Here is a 21,252-nt window from a genome sequence, read left to right on the forward strand (position 1 = left end):
TACGGGTCCTTTTCTTCACAGAAATGAGCCGCATACAACAAATCTCACCCATCTGAGGGGGAATTTACATATTTCCTTTGAACTCTAAAGTTAGTACTTTCATCTTCTGTGGCTCAGGGGTGACAAAGGCATTGGGATAATACCGAATCAAGTTTAACAGTATAATTTGGTCACTACACACCATAAAAGGACCAGAAAGCCATGTTCTACCTAAGGGGCTGCTTTGATTTGCCCGGCAGTGAATTCCCATTATACAGAACCTCATTTGGATTCTGGCAAGGAGGGTAGATTTTCAGGCTCTGTTTACCCGACTCTGAAGATGATGGATTTTTAAGGTCTGAGAATGAAGATTAAAACTTTTATGACAGTCTTTTTTTCCTTTTAGAATTCAACTTTTCTGTTGCTCCCAATAAAGTATTTGGTTTTACTGTACCATGTGTATAACCTTGGGATTCTGTTAAGTTTCTTTCGTTATGTTTTGTAACAGATTTTTCTGAGATATCTTATTGCATTCACGGGCAATGGTAACTTTTATAAGGATTTTACACAAATTTATTATAATGTTGCTAGTTTTGTACTTTTATTTATATTTGCTTTTCCTAGATGTACTGGATAGAAATTCATTTCCAATTTTATATTATGGCTTTCTTTTTAAATCATAGTCCCATTATTTGCTTATGTTGCATGCATAGTATGATATTAAATTTACCAGAAATTTGTCTTTTTATTATGCATTATCTTTCACTAACACCGAAACATAACTTTGTTTATGTTTTTCAGAATAAGTAGATCATCATGATTTTTCCATCGCTTATTTGTATGAACTCCACTTCAAAATCATTTATAATACACACATAGGATAGAAAGCACTTAATCCCTTCCCCAGATAAACTTTCCTACAAACCTGCAATAAATCTTAGTATGATGCCCAACCCTGCATAGCCTGCCACTGCCAAAGGCAGCAAGGCTACTGGCTGCCTCCACCTCTACCATCCCCATCCTCCCCATACCCTTGCGTGTTCCTTGGTCTCTGCACTCTCCGTATGCCGTTTTTTTGTTTTGTTTTGCTTTTTACCTAGAGTGCCATTCACCTCATTCTCTACTTTACAATCTTCTTATTTTTTTTAGCTTGCAACTTAGTTCTAACATCACTTACTCCAAAGCCTCCCTGGATTCCCTGTGTAGTTAACCTTCCCTTTCCTGTGTTCCCAGGACACTTTTGAACTCACTACTACAGAACTTGTGAAGCCCGACTGCAAATACCTGCCATCCACATTTGCCTCCCCTACTTGACCAGGACATCTTAGGTGGGGACCACGGGAAAGCACCCAACATTACAGCAGGTTATGTGTAGAGCAGGTGTGATTACTGACAGAGCCCAGCTATCAGCCAGCTGGACTGAGCTATTTTGTTTTTGCAAAACAAGACCAAGCCTATTCCTTTGGGCTAGGAAAAAACCAAAAAAGCTAACAACAAAGTCTAGAACTACTTTTTCTGTTTTTTTCCATTTCACCCAGGCATGGGCTTCTCTTCTCCAGAGGAAGGCCTGAAAAAAAAAAACACAAAACCCATGCTCATTCAGGATCCTGTACATTAGTAGCCAAGAAGCAGCAGGACTCACGTTTCTGGTGGGTGAATCTAAAGGGCAGTCCCGCTGAGACAGCAACAGCTAAGAAAGGAATCCAGTGTCCTCAGCAAGCAGGAATCTCTTAAAAAACGCACTCTAGGTTGAAGGTCCAAGGTGCTTTGGATACACTGTCTAGATTACCATTTCTTGGGCCTTTAAGAAGCAAAGGGTAGGAGGAGACAAATGGCCCTTTCCTGACAAGAAGCCTAAGATAATTCTTGGAAACAAATGAAATCATTTAGGAGTGTGCTTCCATACTGTCATACTTAGGGTAGAAATAATAGTGCAACAATTCCATCCACATTAGTGTGCACAATCACATTAATCATTAATAAAAGAAGTTTTTACTCCTTTTGACTTATTAACAATGTGTGTTGTGAGTTTTCTAAAATGTATTAGCTGCTAATACATTTACCTCTGTATGCAGCACAATAAGCTCTTCTTGATGGCACAGGGTCATTCTGGTAGAAATGTTACTAAACTGTGACTGAGTGATATGCTCTCAGAAGTTACTTGCACCATATTAAATGGGCCCAAAGTATAATTTCTTATTTTATATGCATACTTATACAATTAAAAAATATATGCATATTCCACTTTGTCCATCAACATCAGTTTCATGCTTGCAACTCTTAAGGCATTCATTGTTAGCAGAGGTATGTACTTTATTCTGCTGATTCCCAACTTTAATTTGTAGGCAAAGAAAACACAAAACCACACAATCTGGGCTTGACTGAATCCTAAGTAAGGGTAAATAATGCACTGATTTTTCTCATTGGATTGAGAGCTATCCATTAAGACAATCATTTCTACCTTTTGATTCCCCCAAAGTGTATAGTACAGTGTTCTACACACTGTAGCATCAAATAAATGCTTTTTGATCTCCATTAAACAAGATATAAACTGTATTTTGACATCTACCCTAGCTATTCAAGGATTATTAGTTTGCATTCTCTGTATTAAGGTAGGTCACTTAGTATAGAATTTGCAGCAAGCTGTCTCCCTTTAAGTGACATCACTCTTGTGGTCTAGAAGGATACAAAGATGCACTGCAGGAATCTATGAAAGATTAGTGAAATTCCAGATGCTTATTAGTTTCTTCTTTTTTCTTACCAAGACATTAACATGTTCTACAAGCATTGCTTCTATAATAAGAAAAGGTTACATAAAACCCAAGATTATTTAATAGTTCTGTAGAAAACAGGCTTAAATAAGGAGGGAATGGAGGCAAAAAGGAAGCAATGAAGAAACTAGAGGAATCAAGAGAGCAATTATTGGGGAAGAAAAAAACATTGTGGAAAATATAAATAGGTCTTGATAATAGAAGAAATATAGAGAAGAAAAACGACAGAGAAAAATTATCAAATGGTAAAATGACATGCCTGCTCTCCCTTTTCTATTCTTTTAAACATTTAACAAACACCCTCCTCCATAAAAACTGGTGCCATAATAATTGTGGAGAAAATGAGACTCAATGGGTGTTTTCTAGGAGAAAGGTAGAAAATGATGGCAGTCTGGAAGTGACTGGGAAACATCAAACACCAGTTTGCCCTGGATAAACAGAAGACTAAGCAAGGAGTCATAATGGGAGATACTGACATGAAAATCTATAAATTCACAGCAAATGAGATTTTTAAAAGCGAAAAATTTAGAAAGAGGATACTTTTTAAAGTATCCATTTGGTGGAGCTGGGGACTTAGCTCAGTGGTGCCACTGCCTGCCTCACAAGCGCAAGGTCCCAAGTTTGATCCCCGGTACCAAAAAAAAAAAAAAAAATGCCATTTGGTAAGTCATCTCCAACTAGTCATTTAACCTCTGTGGCCATGGCTGTCCCATTATTAACTTGAAATAATAATAACTGTAGGAGTTATAGGAACTACATGAGATACTATACATGAAATGATGCCAGAGCACTGTAAAAACACAAAACATGATCAATGTTTTACTGACATGAGTCCAAGAGTAAAAACAACAAAGGCATTCATTTTCCATTACATGTTTACACTAAAAAGTACAGCTTCTCTTCTTAGTCATATGCTCTATATCCTAAATTTTTCTCTGCTACTACTCCCTAGTGCCTTCCTATGAACTTTACCAACCACTTAAAAAGAGACACTAAAAAATACTTGGCAAAGCAAAGATTAGGACTGCCTAAGCAGGTTCTCAACTCACTGGGCTCTGCTCAGCAAGAAAACATAATCAGAGAAACCTGTCTGACATTGGTATCACTGAAAAACTTTCAAATAAGGACTGTAAGACAGCAACATTAAAATAGAATTTTTTAAATAGCAACAGTTCTATTTCTCTTCATAATAAACTAATGTCAGAACGTAAATGTCCTACCTGATCCTCACCACTGAGCTTAAGTTTAAAATGCCTGCCCCTTTGCTTGGAGCTACAGAAACAAAAAAAGGAAAGCAGGAAGTCAGAAAATTTGAGCTGGGACTGGCTTTGCAAGTTAGCAAATTATTAACCACTGCCAGGCTTCCACATTTGCAAACTGAAAACTATATGTGTCCTACACTTTCACTATCCTTGCAGTTATCATTTCCTATTATGATTAGTTGTTTCACTATTTCTTCCAATAAGTTGAATGTTCCAGGAGTACCAAGACTCTCTTGTTCAAGAACATATTTTCTGCACTCAGCAAGTGGCTAGTACAAAGAAAGCACTAAACGAATACAAAACTTTGATATTCCCAGAGAACAGTGATAGTAGAAGACATTTGTTTAACCTAATATAATTTATATAATCCCTTTTCTCAACTGTATTTTTGAGGCAGGTGGCAGAACCACTGAGCTAAATCCCCCGGCTTTTTTTTGGTTCTGGGGATCGAACTTGGGACCTTGTCCTTGTGTCAACTGTATTTTTGAGCAAAAGTTTTTGGTAACATCTAATTTATCAGTCTTTTCCTTTTGTAATTACCATTACCTGGTTCTTGTGTAAAATATCTTCACCTACCCTGAGACTGCAGGCATTCTTCTCTGCTTTCTTAAAAAAGCTTTGTACATTTTAGCTTTTACATATATATCTATGATCCATTTTAAAATAACTGGTGTGTATAGTGCAAAGTAGGTGCAGCTGAAGGTTTTCTCCCCTCCACACAAATGGTCTTTCTAGGACTGTTGTTGAAAACATTTTACAGAATTTCTTTGGTGTCTGTTGAATCATTTCTATGAGTTTATTTGGGGCCCTGTATTTTGTTGTGTGAATCTACTTATTTTGTAGCACCAGCTTCACACTAACCGAATTATCGTTACTTTAGTATAAGTCCAGATATCCAGTAGACTAAGTCCTCAAATTCTGTTCTTATTTTTCACAGCTATTTCAACTATTATTGTTATTTTCATTTCTAAACACATTTCAGATTAGCTTGTCAATTTCTACAAAAAATTTGAAATTTTGATTGGAATTTTCAAATCTATAAATCAATTTGTGAAGAACTCTTTGGTTCTTTGGACTTTTGTTTCAACTATTTTGAAACTCTGTATTCAGTGCATAAATATTCAGGATTTATGTCTTCTTGGTAAGCTGATTCTCTATTTCATAAGTCTTGATCTCTGACCATGGGTTTAAGGTTCTCAGAAAATAAAGTGGCCTGTTCAGGAGAGCTGTTTTCCTAGGCTCAGGCAGCCCTCCTGGCTCAGCCTCCTGAGAAACTGGGACTATCGGTGCACACCACCACGCCAGGTCGGGTCTCCTTTTGAAGAGGGTTATATTTCCTATGTTGCAGTAAAAAGATAAAACATGAGACCACAGTGACAGGCTCAAAAGGCTTTGTGCAAAAGGAAACCTATCAGAAGTAGGTCAGGGGTTTTCCTTGTCCTGTCTCCACCATGACCCACCACGGGTACAGAGTTCTAGGAACTACCTTCAGGAAAGAATTGTGATAGCAGGACAGGGGAGTAGGGGTGACAGCTGCAGGCCTGCTACCTCTAGGGGTCACCTCTACACCATTTTGGCCCACTGGGATTTCTCTGCTCCCTCAGACACAGCTTTATACTACATGATGCTTTTACCAAGATAGCAACAGCACTATGTATGAAAAACATTTGTCACATACTTTTTTTTTTCTTAATATTTTCACTTTGTATTTTTCAATACATTAATCTGAGAGGCTCTCATTCCTACACTGTGTTTTTAGCTACATGAGCAATCCCAGGGATAAGCCAGCAGCACGTCTGTGTCTACACACAGGAATACTTTTGCCCCACAGAAAAACTCTGACTGTACCTCTATGACTGGATTATTAAAAATGATCCTGGGGCCAGGAATTTAGCTCAGTGTTTCCGCCGCCTGCATTGCAAGTGCAAGGTCCTGATTTCGACCCCTGGTACCAAAAAAAAAAAGAGCCTGACCAGGAAAGTGAAAAAAAAAAAAAAAAAAAAAAGTTAAAAGAGGTCATGGTTGGTGAAAGGATCATTGAAGAAAAAGGAGAATACTATTTGTATTCTCTCTCTCTCTCTCTCTCTCTCTCTCTCTCTCTCTCTCTCTCTCTCTCACACACACACACACACACACACACACACACACACAAGATTCCTGATCCAACCTTTAATTGTGAGATACTGGCTTACTTTCCACACAAGCACCATCCTTCTTTGGGTCATGCTAAGCCTAAACTGCACATAAGGTGGAGGAGGACCCACGTGTGCACATGCACATGCTGGTTTGTGTAAAACTTTCAAGGTTGTGCTGAGTAAACAAGATTTTAAGAACAAAATTTCTGTATTCACGCATTCTGCTTTGGACATATGTTTGAAGCAAACCTTTGAATCCTCACTCTTTCAAAACTACTTCTGCTTGGTGTACAGATGCGATTCTAAACAAGAGCTCCTTGGGGTGGCAGGGCCTGTGTCCAGGTAGCTAATGGAGAAGGGAGGATTTTACTGACAGTCAGTGAGCCCTACCTTGCTGACCACTGTCTGAGTGTTGAAACCGGGCGAGACACACTGGGTGCTTCGTCTGATCCTGATCCTGGCTTCCCCATCTCATGCCCCTTGTGGCTTCTGGATTTACATGAGCTTTGTGAAACTTCACAGCTTGCTGGTTTAGAGACTGTTACATAATCTGTGTAAACATACTATGTTGGCCTTTCTCCTGTTGTTTTAGAGTATTTATTATTTACAAACTTCTTTTTGCATTAAAGTAAAAGTAGCCAAACAAGTTTTGTGGAAAGTTTCTGTACACAGTAAAGGAACTGAAGCAGAAGCCTGCATACTCTCTCCTCAGGCGGGGTCTTCACCCACCCTCTCATCATACTCCTTCCCTTATTTTGTTTTCAGTTTTTTGAATCAGTGGACACTTTTCTTTCCTTCTTAATCATTTCAGGTTTCTATACAGAAGCCCCTTTCCTCACTGGCCCCCCACTTATCTGTATTCTATGTTTTGAGGACAGTACACAGATTTGGTGCATACAAAACTAGCAGTACAAATGTTTGATATGAATGTAGTACAGAGTGGATTTCAAGCACTATCTCTAGCAGAAAGTTCCTAATTTATTCAGATTTTTGCAGATGTCATTAGGATTTAGAGTCATACCAACAGTTAAATACGTATGTGTCTTCTTTTGGCTAAGGCCAGTATAGGAGTCCCGTTTTCAGGAAAGATCTTGTTCAAAATAGGGAATAAGTGCAACCTAGAATCCAAGCACTCTGGGAGGCTGAGGCACAAGGATCACAAGTTTGAGCCCAGCCTGAGCAACTTAGTGATTTAGCAAAAGCCTGTCTCAAAAAATAAAGAAAGGCTGGACATGTGGCTCAGGGTGAAGGCCCTGGTTTCAATCTCCAGTATCCCAGATTTGTCTGTGTCCTTCCTGATTCCTTTTCCCTTTTTTCTGAACTTCAGGAGATGAACTCCGAGGGCTGTGGTGACACCATCCTTACCCCTTGGCTGATCTTGCTGTACTGGATTCTTCCTTTCCCTTACACTGACTAACACTTTCTAACACATTAGGCCTCTTCCCTCTCCTATCTTTTCTCCCTGAAAAAACACAATGAATGAAGACTGACACTGAAAGTAACATGGTACGACAGCACCCAATGAGTATGGAGTGGTGATTGCTGCTAGGTACTCTGTTTCTTTTAGAGGCAACAAAATGTTCCAGTGGTAGGTTGTGCTGATGGCTGTACAACTACTGAATGCTTTGAAAGAGGCAGTTGTATGATATGTGAATTGCATCACCATGATGCTGTTGAGAAACGGTCGCACAGAAGGAGCATTACATGTGAAGAATCCCAGAGCTGGCCATCTTCCCTTCTCTCTGGACGCTGTCTCTCTAGGGTTCCTCACCTAATCCCATCTCTTCATAGATCATTGGGAGCCTATGGCTTCTGAAGTTGTCTTCAGCTCTACCTTCTCCACTGAACTCCACCTTACTTGACATCTCATCTGGAAGCCTAACTTGATGTAGTTAAGACAGAACTCTTCTTTTTGAGACAGGGTGTCTCTGCGTAAGTTCAGATTATGTAGCCTAGGCTGGCCTCGAACTCACAGTGACCTTCCTGCCTCAGCCTCCTGAGTGCTAGGATTACAGGTGTGAGCCACTTTGATTCCCCTTTCCAAATGGCATCTCTGCTTCCTACACACCTCCCACCTCGGTGACCCGCAACCACCTACGAAGTTTAATGTCTCCCCTTTAGAACTCGAGCGGGAACCCTTCCCAATGCTGGTTCTCTCTTGTGTCGTAGAGCTGTTGGAGTAGGAGCTCACTGAGTACCTGCTCAGTGAAATATCCACACAACTGAATGAAACGGAAAACCACCACAACAAAACAAACTATCAACTTGCCACTGCACCGGACCAAGGTCTTCTAGACATCACAATTTTACCACAAAGACAGACACAACACAGGATGTGGAAAGACCTATTTGAATAGTGATCTCTTTTAGAATAAGAAAAAGAGCTGAAGAGATTGCTGTCACCCCACAGACACTGAAAGCACATTTTTCAGAACCTCTTAACACCCACCGGGCACACAAATAATGAAAAAAGCAAAGAACCCCCTGCTCTCTATTAGTCCTTCTTTGGGTCATTTCAAACCTTCAAGTGGCTGTTCCTCTCCTAGCCACCACCTCTCCCCACCCTAAGATGCAGGATTTACACGGGCTTGCGTGTCCATTTCCCCCTTTTTCTCTGAGAATTTTTACTACAACTAATACATGATGAAACAAGACATGTTATTTCAAATAGCTTTCATGCATAAGTTCTAAGATCCCTATTCTAATATTTCCATTATTTTTCTAGAATTTTACTAGATAGTTTTGAGTCAGAAGTATGTAAAGCTGCTAATTGGAAACATTTTTCAAAACTTGAATTGAAAGAAATTGTTCTTTAAATTTTGGATCCTAACTCAAATTAATAGAAACTAGTGAAGTCTGGTTTTCAGTAAGTGCTTGCAGCCAACTTCCAAGCATGTGCAAGCTACAGGAAAGCATTTATGAGAACCTATAAAAACTATTTCACATTGTTTTAATTTATAATGTACTCCAAAATAAAGTCTCCTCTCTCCTTAAATCTCCATTGTTGCTTAGGTACCAATTCCAATTATTTTTTAAATCTGTTAGTCCCAACTGTTTTCTGTTTTCATAGACAAACATCTATGTCATTTGATAGAAAACTACCTCGCATACATTTCTTTCCACAGACACTGCCCCTTTCATCTGAGGCTTTTTTTCCTACATCTATGAAATGAAGATAATGATGTCCACCTCCCATATAGAGAGGGTCAAGTGAGGTAACTATGGGTCCTTCTATAAATTATAATGCATTAAATGTGAGGGAACATGGAAAGAAATAGTGAACAAAACCCAACCAAGAGTCCTTACATAGGGCATTTGGTGGTCACAAGCACTCAGCTCCTTTATTTTTAATAGTCAAACTGTCAGTCCAGCCGGGCAGTAAATTTCAGTATTCATTTCATTTAGACTATCCTGGTATTTTCAACCATTTTTCTTTTAGAATATGAAAAACAAATTAATAAATATACTTTCCTGGGTATAGACACCTTGTGATTTTCAGTTCCCCTGGCGCTTTTTAATTCTGTTATGCTCACACTTCTCACACTCCCTAACTAGCCCACCAGCCCCATGGTGGAGCCTGATTAGTTGAAAAGTAGCAGTCTCTACCAGGTTTCCAGTTTCACACACGAGAATGCGGTTCACAGTTACACAAGTGAAAATTTACCACATGAAATATTCCATTTTTAAGAAACTCGAGACTGAAGAACTTATCAGCTTTATGAAGAAAAATATTTCAAAAGTTGTATGATCCACTAACAAAACTTTAACCCTTCTCTATGCTTGCAAAATTTGCTTGACAATTTTTGTTTGTTTTGAGACAGGATCTCCTCTCTATTGCTCAGGCTGGTCTCAACCTCTTGGGCTCAAGTGATCCTCCCACTTCACCTCCTACATAGTTATTTTTTTCATAATGCAGTTTCAGTTACTTATCTCAAGCTCTGAGATCCTTAACCACAACTTTCCCACTGAGAAAAGGAGTTCTAAGCCAGTGTTTCTCAAAAGGAAAGATGCTCTGGAAAAAAGGGGGGAAAGCCCTCCAGCCCAATAAATATGTAAACACCACAACCTCTACTCACCCTTTGCATATATAATCAGTAACTTCTCTATAGGTATGTGGGCTTTATATTACTCTCCCACTTTTCTCTGTGTCTGAAAAATTTTATAACCTTAAAAAAAAAATCTACATTTCTATTTTTAACTGGTATTTCCCAAAGTTGATTTGCCACCGAGCTCTTTCTCACCCTCTGGACCTAACAGTAGAAGCAAGCAGATACAAGAACTCAGGAGTACACTTTGGGCTACCTATCCTATCTACCCAAAGACAAAGAACAATACCTTTACCACACGTAAGCCCAAGATGAAAACACCTATGCAGACAAAGGTGGGAAGAGCTAACCTATGCCCTAAAGATTCTTGGTCACTTCCAAGTTAGAGGTAGAAGGTGGCATCACTTCATTCCCACAGCAGCTTTCAGCAGGACCCATTCACTGTGTGTGGGAAGCCTTTTCCAACCTTTCCGGATAGTAGGCAGGTTTCCTCCAATACAAGAGCTATACACCTGAACAGAGTGATGAACATAAGGGACAGAATGTCTCTGTCCTCTTCCCAAAAAGCTTGCTGAGCTGAAAGGGAAGATCCAAGCTCAGCACATATTACACTGGGACACCACAGAGTTCAGATGAATGGAACCACTTCAGGAAGCAACTCTCTGAAATTCCTTGGGAGCATGAAAAAGGGAGGAGGTGGTGACAGCTAAAATAATTGGATCTTTGAACAAAATTTTACAAATGAATCCGTTCCAAAACCATAAAGGAAATAAACTGCCATCCATGTCTAATCTCAGGAATTCTCTGGGCATATTCAGTAATGATTCCCAATGATGGAATAACATTATTTCATTTGTCGAAATGATAACAGTGAAGTACAGAGACATTATGTATCTTGGTAAGACTACACAGTGAGCAGGTGAAAAAGCCAGAATTAGAACCCATAGCCTGTGCTACACCACTTCTTGATTCACAGAAGGGTCAGTGAGGTGGGAAATACCTGGAAGGGTCCCCTGCTTTGACTCAAGCATGTTTTCTAATGGGCTACAATTACCCTGACTGCAGATTTTATCACATGATATTTCAAGATACACAGCTTTTGAGAAAAACTGATTTACAATGTTGGAACATTTTGACATTCACTTATTTTTGCCTACCCACCCAATTAGTCTCAGTCAGGGAGATGTGACTTTCGTTTTACCTTCTACTGTGACAAGAACATAAGGACAGCAAGTGTGTCCCTGGTAACATTCAGGCAACTCATGGACACAGTGCTCTAAAAGTCAGCTCTCTAAGTCAGCCCTCATGGGCAATTCACAGCAGCACTTTCTCTGCACCCCAAACATTTAATCAGGTTAATTCCACTACCACACATTTCAGAGTTATATTCTGTTCCATTTCATCCAGTAAACAGGAATAACCAAGGTCACGTGCCAAATTCAGTGATTTTAAAGTTATCCTTTCTGGCCATCTAAGAATTACCTCCTGACCAGGCCACATAATTTTTTTTAAATAGTTTGGCTGCACTTGTTTTAAGGTATATATCAAAATTACATCCCATATTGCAGTAGTCCAGAAGTTTCCTGGAAAGAACATCATAATCTTTTTATTAAATTCTTTTATTGGTACATTGTAGGTATACAACACAATTACATTTCTCATTGGGAATTGTACCTTTGCATAATGCATCTTGGTTCTTATTTTTTTCCCATTCCTAGCTCTCCCTTCACGCCCTCCACCCTTCCCTATTTACAAAGCCTTTATTTCCATTTTTTCCATTTCTCATCATTTTTCCTTTCCCTTCTTTCCTTTCCCCTGCCCCTCCCACTACCCCTACCCCTTTGGATCTTTTCTTCCTATTTTGCATTATCGATTATTCATTCTAATCAATGGTACATTTTAGGTATACAATATAATGACATTCATCATTGGAAATTTGCACCTTTACATAGTCTCTCTTGGTTCTTATTTTTCACCCTTGCCCAGCCCTCCCTTCAACCCCTCCATTCCTCCCTATTTACAAAGATTTTGGTCTTATTTTTCCATTTTCTCATATTAATCCCATTCCCTTCTATCCTTTCCCCTAGCCCTCCCACTTCCTTCCCCTTTGCCCCTTTTCTTCCTATTTCACATTACCTACTATACATTTAGTCCTTATTTACACTTTCAGTTGCTCACCCCAGAGAAACTATTCAGTATTTATTCATGTGTCTCCTATTTATTTCACTTAAGAGTATCGCCTCAATGTGCATCCACTTAGCTATAAATGTCTCTAATTTCTCATTTTTGATGGCTGAGTAGTACTCCATTTTATAAAAAAAACCACATTTTCTTTATCCAGTCTCCAGTTGATGGGCATTTGGGCTGTTTCCAAGTTTTAGCGATTACAAAGTGTGCAGCTATGAACATGGGCGCACATATACCACTGTGGTATGATTCTTTTAATTCTTTGGGGAAGATACCCAGCAGTGGCATAGCGGGGTCAAATGGGACTTCCAGTCCCAGTTCTTTGAGGTATCTCCATACTGATTTCCACAGTGGTTGCACCAGTCTACACTCCCACCAGCAATGGAGAAGGGTTCCTCTTTCCCCACAGCCCCACCAGCATTTGTTATTGGTTGATTTCATGATAGCAGCCATTCTTTCTGGAGTGAAGTGGAATCTCAGCATTGAAGAACATCATAATCTTATTAGGGATAAAGAGGACAAAGGACTCCAAACCTTTCCACAGACGATCTGGCAGAGTATTAGATGGGCTCTGTGGGAACTGAAGTTGGCCTTTATGAACTATTGTTTCTCACGTGTGCATCAGAAATCCAGTAAAAAGGGGTCTTTAATGAACATCTCCTGAGGGAATGAATAGAAATGTGGAGAGCAAACCCAAAGAAAATCATCCTTATTTCAATAACACAGATTTGGCCAAGCTAGAAATTGGTTAAGGGACTTTTCAAGTGTTCTCAAACATTTTAGAAAGTCTAATGGAAATCACGCATTTATCTGAAGATGAAATTGCACAGGGAAACTAAAAACAGGTTTCTTTGATTTGCAAACATCAATTCATAGTGACGTGACTGATTGTTACATTCACAAGTTGTGATGCTTGTTCTCTGCAGTAGAGAAGAAAATGCTCCTATTCCTTTTCCTTGCAAGACCCTTCTGGGTAGAACACATTAATCAGACTGAGATGTAGTTACTAGTGATAGTATCCCCAATCTTTAAAAGATTACGTATACACAGGACACAGGGCAGTGGGTCATTCTGGTTCTGGCTCACTATGAATCAAGGGGTAAACTGATTGAGAATAAATCTTGACTTTCTGTTTTTTCCTCTTCCCTTCACAAATGCTTGTGTTAAAATTAGCAGTAAAATCTTGACGATAGAGAAACGACTTCAGTTCATGGCTGACTGTTAATTATGTCTTCAAGGCAAGTTTACCCAGAGCCCCACAGGAGGGACTATGGGTTCTTGGTTCACAAAGAAGCAGAGCTCTTTCCCCATTTGTTAAGTATCTGTGTCCCTTGGAAACCTTACAGGGAGGACAAGTCCAGGCAGAATTCCCAGGGGTCCTGCCTGTCATACCATAGCCACATATAAGGCAGCCTTTACCTGAGGTACTTAAGGACAAGTATTCTGGAAAGAGAAGTTGATAAGAAGTGAGTGGTACAATGCTTCAGAGAATTGAGTTTCTATCCACAATTCTTCTGGGTGTAAGAGTCTAGCCAGCTAGGAAGATGATAACTTGGGACTGGCAGACCAGAACACTAATCCTGGCCCCAACTAGCTTGTTAGCAGCCCTAACTGGACAAGACATTGCATCTGGTATAGTCTCAGGGCTCCCAGCAGTCAAATGAGGGTATTGGATTACTAGATAATCTGGGTGCCTCCCAACTGTGGCAATCTACAAGTCAATGAATGACAACTCTGTCTGGTATCTCATACATGTGCCTTTTGCACAGCCAGTGTGGACCATTTGTGACACATACTTGTTAACAAACTGGAATGCAGTGTCCCTGCTGAAGCCTCCTTACACTCCTCTGAGATTCAAGAGATAATCTAATGGATGTGTTCACCACCTCCAAAGGCCTGGCATTTAGAAAGCAGATTTTGATCAATTAATATTTATTTGTTAGTTTGTTTTTGGTACCGCGGATCAAACTCGGGACCTTGTGCTTGTGAGGTAGGCACCAGAACCACTGAGATAAATCCCCGGCCCTCAATTAATATTTATTAAGCACTAAAAGTTTTAACCCTGACAGGCAGTATATGTTATCTTATTTAAAAGGCTTTTTCAATAGACGAAATCTTCAATGGGGTTGAGCCTAGGGCCTCATGCATGCCAGCCAAGCACTCCTGTTACTGAGCTACATGCCCAGCCCAGCAGAGGAAATCCTACTAGAACCTTTGGCAATTTTTTGTGCCCAGGTTTTCCCTAAATTTATTATACCAACAAATTATCAATCTCTCTGGATGCTTGAGTTCTGATCCCTACGCTGTTCACCCAATATTGAAGAGCACAGTCCTGGGTCCTGTTATCTTAGCCCCCTTTTGTTTGTCTTCATTAAATAGCAACTTATTGTTGAATCCTTCCTATATTTGACAATGTCCTTGTTTTTCATTAAAATCTATTTGAGGATATTGTTTACTGTGCTACTTAGTATGTTTTACACAAAGGTCTAGAAGGTTAGTTGGGGGTATGTGGGGAGGGAAGTGTGTGTACACAGAAATGGTACCAAGGGAGACAAAAAGTATAAGCTTCCTTTCATCAGAAATTGAAAATCATGTAATACAAAGTCTCTCTTCTTGTTTCACTTAACTGCTTAAATACGTGTCCACTATAGTGATCAACCACTACATCTCAGATACTTAGTTGCATCAATTCCTTTAGTTCCTCAACTGCTGGCAATAATGGGCATGTGAAATCCCAAATACTTATAGGAAGGTTCCAATCCTGTGATCAAAAGTCCAGGCTATGGATGCAAACCTATGCTTCCCACTTGTGGGGTATGATATTTCACTTCTAAGTCAGTAGTCTCCTTTACAGACTGGAGCCATATTGACTCTCAAATCAGAAATTTTCAGAAGATCCTTATTTACCTAAATTATTTAGTACAGTTCCTGTCTCATATGTATTCTGCAAATATTTGTTTTAACATTACTTTGGAATTCTATTTTCATGGATTTCATTCCTATATTTTATTTTACTTGGTTTATCCTTTGCTTCCTCTAGTCCACTGGCCCATGAATTTTCACCATTCCTTACCAACTGCCTCCTGTCCTCACTGTTCTTAGATCCCATCATCTATTTCATAGTCAGATCCTTGACAATTCCCTCAGCAATGCATCTGCCTCTTTCTTTCCATTGTTCACCCACCTGGTGAAACCCCATACTGCTGAAACCAGCTGTTTTCTCTACAAGAGGCAACCTCTCCTCCTGCATAAGGTGCCAGCTCCGCTCCAAAGACTAACCAAGGCTCCAATCCCTGCTCTGCACCTTATAGCTGTACATGTTTAAGTGGCTTAGCCCTTCTGTAAAATGAGGCTGATAAGCTAGGTGTGATGGTGCACACCTATAGTCCCATCACTCTGGGAGGCTGAGGCAGGTGGAGCTAGTTTGAGCTCAGACTGGGTAACTTAGTGACCTAGTAAGACCCTGACTCAGAAAATAACAAGGGCTGGGGATGTAGCTCAGTGTGAATGTTTTGAGTTCAATATCCAGTAACACACACAAACACACTCATGGCCACCCATGTGTATGCTGATAACAATGCCTGATGTATATATTATGGTTATCCGTTGATACATAATGAAACTGAAATAGTACTACACACTTGCAACTTGTACTGGCCATAATAAGCACCCAATAAATGTTAGCTGAGATTGTTTTAACAACTCCTATTCTATGTATGAGACAAGAGAATTAAATTGGGAAAATATACATCCAGATAGATTACTTGCACTGTAAATGCAGAACTATAAACCTTGGACAGGTCCATGATACTGGCTGGCAGCCCTATTTCATCTCCCTAGACTGCGTTCCTACTCCCCACACACTACTTCATGCCTCCAGCTCTTCCTTCAACTTTCCCTCATCTTCAGCTCCCTTCCTTCTCCAGCATAGGAAAAACAGAGGCCATTGGCCCAGTACTGTCACCCCAAATAGGAAACATACCCACATCTGGACTCACTTTTCCCACCTTCTCTCAATGAAAGAAGGGTCCAAAGGCCAACCCTTTTCTGGGTTTCGGTCCCTTCCCTATGGTTTCCAAGGACCATCCTCCTACAGTTACCCCTCTTCTCTCTGTACCTTTGGTTCCTCTCTAAGGGGACCCTCAATGATACTGCCCGCTGGGTGCTCGGGCCCTTGTATAATCAATCCCTCATCTTAAGTGTGAGTGGAACCCAATACTCGCTGCTAACTAATAGAGTATGCCAAAGATCATGCATTCTACCCCAAATGCCACTGCATTATGGGAGATTCAATCTTGCCAGCAGACACCAAGATTCTTACCTCCTTGCTGCCTGAAGTGAGAGACCGTGCTGAGGATACTTGCATGACACAGAACTGCAGGAAGTGAGGGTGGTGGGGGCAGGAATCCTAGAAGCTGAGGGCAGCCTCCAGGTAACAGCCAATAAGAAGCGGCAACCTCAGTCCTACACATGCAGGGGAATTAATTCTCCCCATAACTTGAGTAAGCTTGAAAGTGAATTCTTCCTGGCCAGGCCTCCACCCCACGTAATCTTTGGACTGCAGCCTCGTGAGACTTGTAGCAGCACACCCAGTTAAGACCAGACTCCTAACTCACAGACACTGCAGGAACTATTATAAGACAAAAAGTGTATGGCAATTTATTACACAGCAGTAGGAAACTAATACACTTGTCAGTTGTGGTAGTGGACCCCAGCAATCCCAGCACTCAGGAGGCTGAGGCACAAGGATCATGAGTTTGAGGCCACAGCGTGGAGAGAGACAGACAGACAGACAGATGGGGGGGCATTTGCCCTCTTCCAGATAATTTCTATCATTCTCTAGTCACTACACTATAGAGTCTACTGCATCCCACCTTTAAAAACCAAGCTGCTTCATAGGCTCTTTAGAGACTTCTTTTCTCTCTGTGCTGCTTTCCCAGGAAACTTGTCAAAAGAAGTTTTCCTAAGTGCCCCTGCATCCTCACTTCACCTTCACTGCTGGCCCACTCCAGTCACATCGCAAGCTTCTTCTGCCAAGGATAACATTTTATCTCAACCAAATGAACAAGCCCCTGCCTCTTCTTTCTTATTCAGTATCTCAGCAGTATCCAACATAGTTCATTACTCCCCACTGCCTGGAGCTACTTGGCTTACTGGACTTCGTATTTTCTATTTGGATGTTGCGTCTCAACCACCTTCACTGGCTTCTTATTCGGGACCCAAACTGGAACAAGGCTCTCAGCTGTGGGCCCAATGCAAGCCCTTCACAGTGCTTGGGCTTTAACTGGCATTTGCATGCTAACTCTCAAATTCCTCTCCAGCCCTAACCTCCTCCTCATCCACATCCTACAACCACTGGCCTAACTACAGCTTCCACTTGATGTTCTAATCATCATCTCACACTTAATGTGTGAGAACACCCGACCTCCACTCTCCCGGTTTTTCAATCCCAGAAACTGGCACATGTTACCAACATTTCTGTCAGGGCCTCGTCCCGGATTCCTCCCTTTCCTTCATGCTCCTCACCTAGCCCAGCAACACATTTCCGCAGGTGGATTCTCACAATGGATCCCGAATTGGTTCGGCCCCCACCCCTAACTTCAAGCAGCTGTCACCTCTCAGGGGCCCTTAGCCTCCTGCTTGGTCTCTCTGCTTTCACTGCTGTTCCCTATTCACATAGCATCGTCTTCTGAAAAATGCAAACCACCTGGCATGCATTTACTGCAGTGCTTCAAACTTTCCACAGACTTCACACTCTACCTTAAAAGGGCTCACCTTTGCTAGGCTGCTGGCCGCAGCCTGTCTCAGACATCTCTCATCCCTGCTCAGTCCCAGCCACAGCCATCTTTCTCTCCTCAAGACTGCCATTCTCCGAGTCTGAAAAGCTCTCTCTTTAAGCAAAGTGTCTTAGATCTCAGATCAAAGGTCCCTTCCTAAGAGAGGTAGCCCCTAATAATAGCTTTCTGTTTTTTTCTCCTAGACTCTAACATATCCTTATTTCCCTCACAGCAGGCATAACAATCTTAAGTACCATGCTTGCTTATTAATTTACTTATTTATATATTTCATTGTTGCTATGATACCTCTTTCTAGATGGAAGTAACAGGAAGGTGTTCCCTACTCTGTTCTAGAATAGCAGCTGGTATACATAGTGGGTGCTCAATTTATACTTGTTGACTAAATGAACACATATGTGGGTGTTGTTTTGGGGTTGGATTGTTTTTTGTTGTTTTCTTTACACAGGGTCTCACTATGTAGCCCAGGCTGTGCTCAAACTTGCATCTATTGGTCTTCAAGCCTCTCAGGCAAGTGCTACTACACCCAACTAGGATGCTGACATCCTTATATGCATTATAATAACAATTACTTGTATTCCATTAGAAAGTCTTTTCAAATGCACATCTTTAAAGCAGTAAAAGATAAATCTATAATACCTCAATATGTCCAATATATAAATTTTTGAAACATGACCAAAGCAATGTGTTATAAATTTGAAAGAATTCAAAAGAAATTTATTCGGAAATGTGAAAAATCTTTTTTGATAATGTGAATTATCACACCCTAGTTATTCTGTTTTTAGAGTTGACTTTTCTCCTTACACTGGGTATGCTTCAATCACAGAGCATAAATTATTACTGTATTAACTTTTCTATCACAAAGTGTGCAATCACTATTCAACTCACAAGACACATTTTCACTATGTCTGGACAAAGACCACAGAGTCACTACTCTTGTTACTCAGCGTCACTGAGACCATGTGGCTTAACTCAAACCCAGCTATATCCTGTGGCCATACAATGCAGGCTTTTCAGCAGACCACGGTAATGAGTGTGGTCACAGTTTGGATTCCAACAAGCAGCTGTCAAAAACTATCATGCCCAGTGACTCTTGGCTGAAAATTTCTCACTCCCAGGAAAGAGAGTTGTGCCCTTCTCCACTCTGGGGCTATTCTAATTGCTAATGTTTAACATTTCTTTAGAAATACAATTTCAAGCTTTGAGCAGCTGACTTTAGGGTGAAGGGATGGTGAGCTCTAAAAGACTTTTTTAAATAGTCTGTTAAGCTCACCGATTGAAGATTTTTTTTCCTTCTGAAATACCAATACCTCCTGAAAACTCTTAATAGTTACTCAGCTGATTTTAAGAACCACTCTCAAGAAAAATCACTCCCTTCACTGCTCACCACTTGCTGCCCTCAAAACTTCTTAGCAACATACACGGAACACGAACCTCAACGTGGTTTGCTTTGTCCAATCACATGCCTGAAAGTCCAGCCAGTCAGTTGTGTAATAATAAACCCCTTATCTCCTGAAGATACACAAACGGAAAGATCTCTCCATGCTTCCGCGCACAAGGGACTTCGCTAGAATTCTCTGCTGAAACTCACACCCATTTTAAACGCCACCCTCCCCACCCCCTTTCCGATTTTCTTTTTCCTCATTTGCAATTTTGAAAGTGGGAAAACAAACCCACCAAAATGTTAAACGTGTCGAGTTTAAACACGGGAGGGCGAAGGGGCAATTCCAAAAGCTGCTGGCCAAATGCACGAGGAGACGGAGGGCTTGGATTTTGCCGCACTGGGTTTATGGGTTCCCTCCCGAGTGTCTGTGGTGGAAACTCATCCACGATTGTTCCCGGGTGGAGGAGAGGGTTGCAAGACTGACACAAGAAAAGCTGCTTGCTACACAGGCACTCTGGCCTCCTGACGGGAGAATAAAAAGCTCAGGCTCCCCACACCCACCTCGCCGGTCCCCACCGGGCGCAAAGCGGCTCCGGCCTCGTCCCGCGCCCCAGTCCCCCACCCGCCGGGGAGAAGCGTCCTCCTCCCGCGCGCCCCCGAGGCGACCAGGCGACCAGGCGACCGGCCGCAGGAGCCGGGACAGGCGGCCCGGGCGCGCGCAGATCCACAGTTCCCGCGCCGCTGCCTGACACACCCCTCCCGGCCGGGCTGCGGTCCCCGAGCCACTGCGCCCCGCACGCACCTTCAGCGCGCCCCGGGCCGGGCCCTTGGGGAGCGAGCGGCCGGGTCTGAGGGCCACCAGACGCTCCTCACCATCCTCCTCATCATCGTCGCCGTCCACCACCTCGACGACCACCTCCTCGTCCTCGTCGTCCTCGTCTTCATCCTCCTCCTCCGCGCCCCCTCGGGGCTTCTCCTCCACGCGCCCGAGCCCCCGGCGCCGCCGGCCCGCGCTTTCCTCGTCCTCGTCCTCCTCGCCCAGCAGCAGCAGAACGGGCGACGAGGCGGCGGCCCCCGCGGCCCGAGAGGAGCCGGAGCCCGCGCCGCGCGGCGGGGGCAGCGGCGGCCTCCAGCTCTCCGGGGCCGGGCCGGGAGCCGGGAGGGCGGGCAGTAGCGCGGCTTCCCTGGCGGGCGCGGGCCCGACCGGCTGCAGCGCGGCGCCCCCGCGGCGGCCGCCCAGGCTGGAGCGCTTGGCCAGACGCCGCGCCTGCATGCCGGACGCGGGCCGCGGCGCGGGCCGGGAGTTCGCGCCTCCTCTTCCTCCTCCTCCGCCCGGCCGCGGGCTGCAGGGGCCGCCTCCCGGGCCGCGCGCTGCCACTGGCTGCGGAGAGCGGGCGCCGCCTTCGCTGGACCGGCCCGCGGGGACGCCGGCGGCCGGGGGCTACGGCGGGGCGGCGCGGCGGCCGCGGGCAGGGGTGGGTGTGAGCGAGCGGCGCGCTGCCGCCTCCTCCGCCGCCTCCTCCTCAGCCCCGGAGCCGCGGGCCGCGCTGCGCTCCATGCGGCCCGGCCGGCGCGCGCCTCTCCCGGGCCGCTGCGCCCGCCCGCGCGCTCCGGGCCTACCGCCGCCGACCCTGGGCGCGAGCTGTTTGTGTGGCGTCTTTTCCACCGCGGCCCCCCTCTTCTGGAGCCATTC

General features: G+C 42.8%; 1 protein-coding gene across 1 annotated transcript in view; it reads right to left on the reverse strand.

Moving 5' to 3' along the window:
- The window catches only part of Znf704 (zinc finger protein 704), a 207,893-nt gene extending 186,924 nt beyond the window's left edge, over positions 1 to 20,969 (reverse strand). Inside the window, exon 1 of the mRNA XM_004842009.4 lies at positions 20,362 to 20,969. Within this exon, the coding sequence (XP_004842066.1) occupies positions 20,362 to 20,832 (471 nt within the window). The 5' untranslated portion in view covers positions 20,833 to 20,969. The remainder of the gene's footprint in view (positions 1 to 20,361) is intronic.
- Positions 20,970 to 21,252: the final 283 nt, after the last annotated feature.

Source organism: Heterocephalus glaber, unplaced genomic scaffold (assembly GCF_053883595.1).
Source record: "Heterocephalus glaber isolate CG9 unplaced genomic scaffold, H.glaber_assembly_v1.0 deba00001553, whole genome shotgun sequence".
Lineage (NCBI taxonomy): Eukaryota > Metazoa > Chordata > Mammalia > Rodentia > Bathyergidae > Heterocephalus > Heterocephalus glaber.